The sequence below is a fragment of the Bos indicus genome, chromosome 7, assembly GCF_029378745.1.
Source record: "Bos indicus isolate NIAB-ARS_2022 breed Sahiwal x Tharparkar chromosome 7, NIAB-ARS_B.indTharparkar_mat_pri_1.0, whole genome shotgun sequence".
Classification (NCBI taxonomy): domain Eukaryota; kingdom Metazoa; phylum Chordata; class Mammalia; order Artiodactyla; family Bovidae; genus Bos; species Bos indicus.
This window is the reverse complement of record NC_091766.1, coordinates 8,866,430-8,868,153: the sequence shown is the minus strand read 5'-3', so window position 1 is coordinate 8,868,153 and position 1,724 is coordinate 8,866,430. Positions and strand designations below refer to the sequence as shown.

Here is a 1,724-nt window from a genome sequence, read left to right as displayed (position 1 = left end):
TTGGAAAATTTTGAAGTAGAAAAAAGCACAACTTAAAAAAAAAAACCTAAATGATATAATGAAAAGAAAGTATAATAAAGTGAGTAACTGAGATTGTATAGAAAAGTTGAATTTTTATAAAAATGGATATCCAAGGAAACAAGTAGAAGGAGTAAATTTTATTCCACACTGAGAAAAGTGTCACAATTACTGATTCTCAGGCTTTGAGCAGTGCAGTCAAGGGCACTTCATCTGCCCCAGGACAATTGGCCTTTTTATACCTACTATTCCACAGACTCTCTTCAGAGCCCTCTTTATGTCTTTGTTCCTCAGACTGTAGATGAAGGGGTTCAGCATGGGTGTGACCACAGTGTACATCACAGAGGCTGTTGCACTTGAGTGTGAGCTGTGTGTAGCAGCAGAACTAAGGTACACTCCTAAGCTTGTACAATAAAATAAAAAGACAACTGAGAGATGAGATGCACAAGTGGAAAATGCTTTAAACTTTCCCTGAGTTGATGAGATTCTTCGTACGGAAGAGACTATCTTAGAGTAAGAGTAAAGGATACCAGCAAACGGCCCACCAGCTAGTAGCACTGATGCCAAATACATCACCATGTCATTAAGAAAGGTATCAGAACAGGCAAGTTGGACCATCTGATTGAGTTCACAAAAAAAGTGGGGAATTTCCACCTCTCTACAGAAGGTCAGTTGCAAAACCATTAAAGTATGTAACAAGGAATTCATAGCACTCATTATCCAGGACACCAATAACAGTAGTCCACAGAGCCGAGGGTTCATGATGACTTTGTAGTGAAGGGGCTGGCAGATGGCCACAAAGCGGTCGTAGGCCATCACTGTCAGGAGGAAGTCATCTAATCCTGCAGAGAATATGTAAAAAAACGCCTGAATGATACAGCCTTCATAGGTTATGACTTTGCTCTGGTTCTCGATATTCTGCAGCATCTTTGGGATGGTGGTGGAGGTGAAGCAGATGTCTACAAAGGACAAGTTGGAGAGGAAGAAGTACATGGGGGTGTGAAGATGGGAGTCAGAGATGGTGACCAGGACAATGAGCAGGTTTCCAAACACAGTGATCAGGTACATGGAGAGGAAAAGTCCAAAGATGAGGGGCTGCAATTCTTGTTCTTCTGAAAGTCCCAGAAGAAAAAATTCAGAAAATTGTGTATTGTTACCTGGTTCCATGTGATGGAGGTGACTACCAGGAAAAATGAAAATAGCATGAGTAATTCTCACAGAAATTGGCATAACTCACATAGTGCAATTTCTATTTTGCTCTCAATAAATTAATTTTAATGTCTTATGTTTAGAAAATTTCTATTTCATCTCTACTGGGGAATTTTTGACCCATTCTAAGTATACTCCCAAAGAAATCATGCATTCTACAGTTGTAATGAGAAATATTTTCATACATTTGAAGAATATATATTGAGTTTCCACCGTTTTCAAAACACATATTGTTTAGTTGCTAAGCTGGATCTGGCACTTTTGAGACAACCCCCCCGCCCCCCAGACTGTATGTATATGGTGCTGAAAAATATAATATAATATGGAAAGTGATAACAGTTGCTGTGAAGAAAACAAAACTAGATATAGAAGAGAGTAGTAGAAGGTATGGAGAAGGCAATGGCACCCCACTCCAGTACTCTTGCCTGGAAAATCCCATGGACAGAAGAGCTGGAAGGCTGCAGTCCATGACATCGCTGAGGGTCGACACGACTGAG

At 40.1% G+C, this 1,724-nt stretch overlaps 1 protein-coding gene across 1 annotated transcript; it reads right to left on the bottom strand.

The window, feature by feature from the left end:
• Positions 1 to 216: 216 nt before the first annotated feature.
• On the bottom strand, positions 217 to 1,185 carry LOC109560856 (olfactory receptor 7A17-like). The gene has a single exon (XM_070792246.1). The coding sequence runs from the start codon at positions 1,183 to 1,185 to the stop codon at positions 217 to 219; it is 969 nt and encodes a 322-aa protein (XP_070648347.1).
• Positions 1,186 to 1,724: the final 539 nt, after the last annotated feature.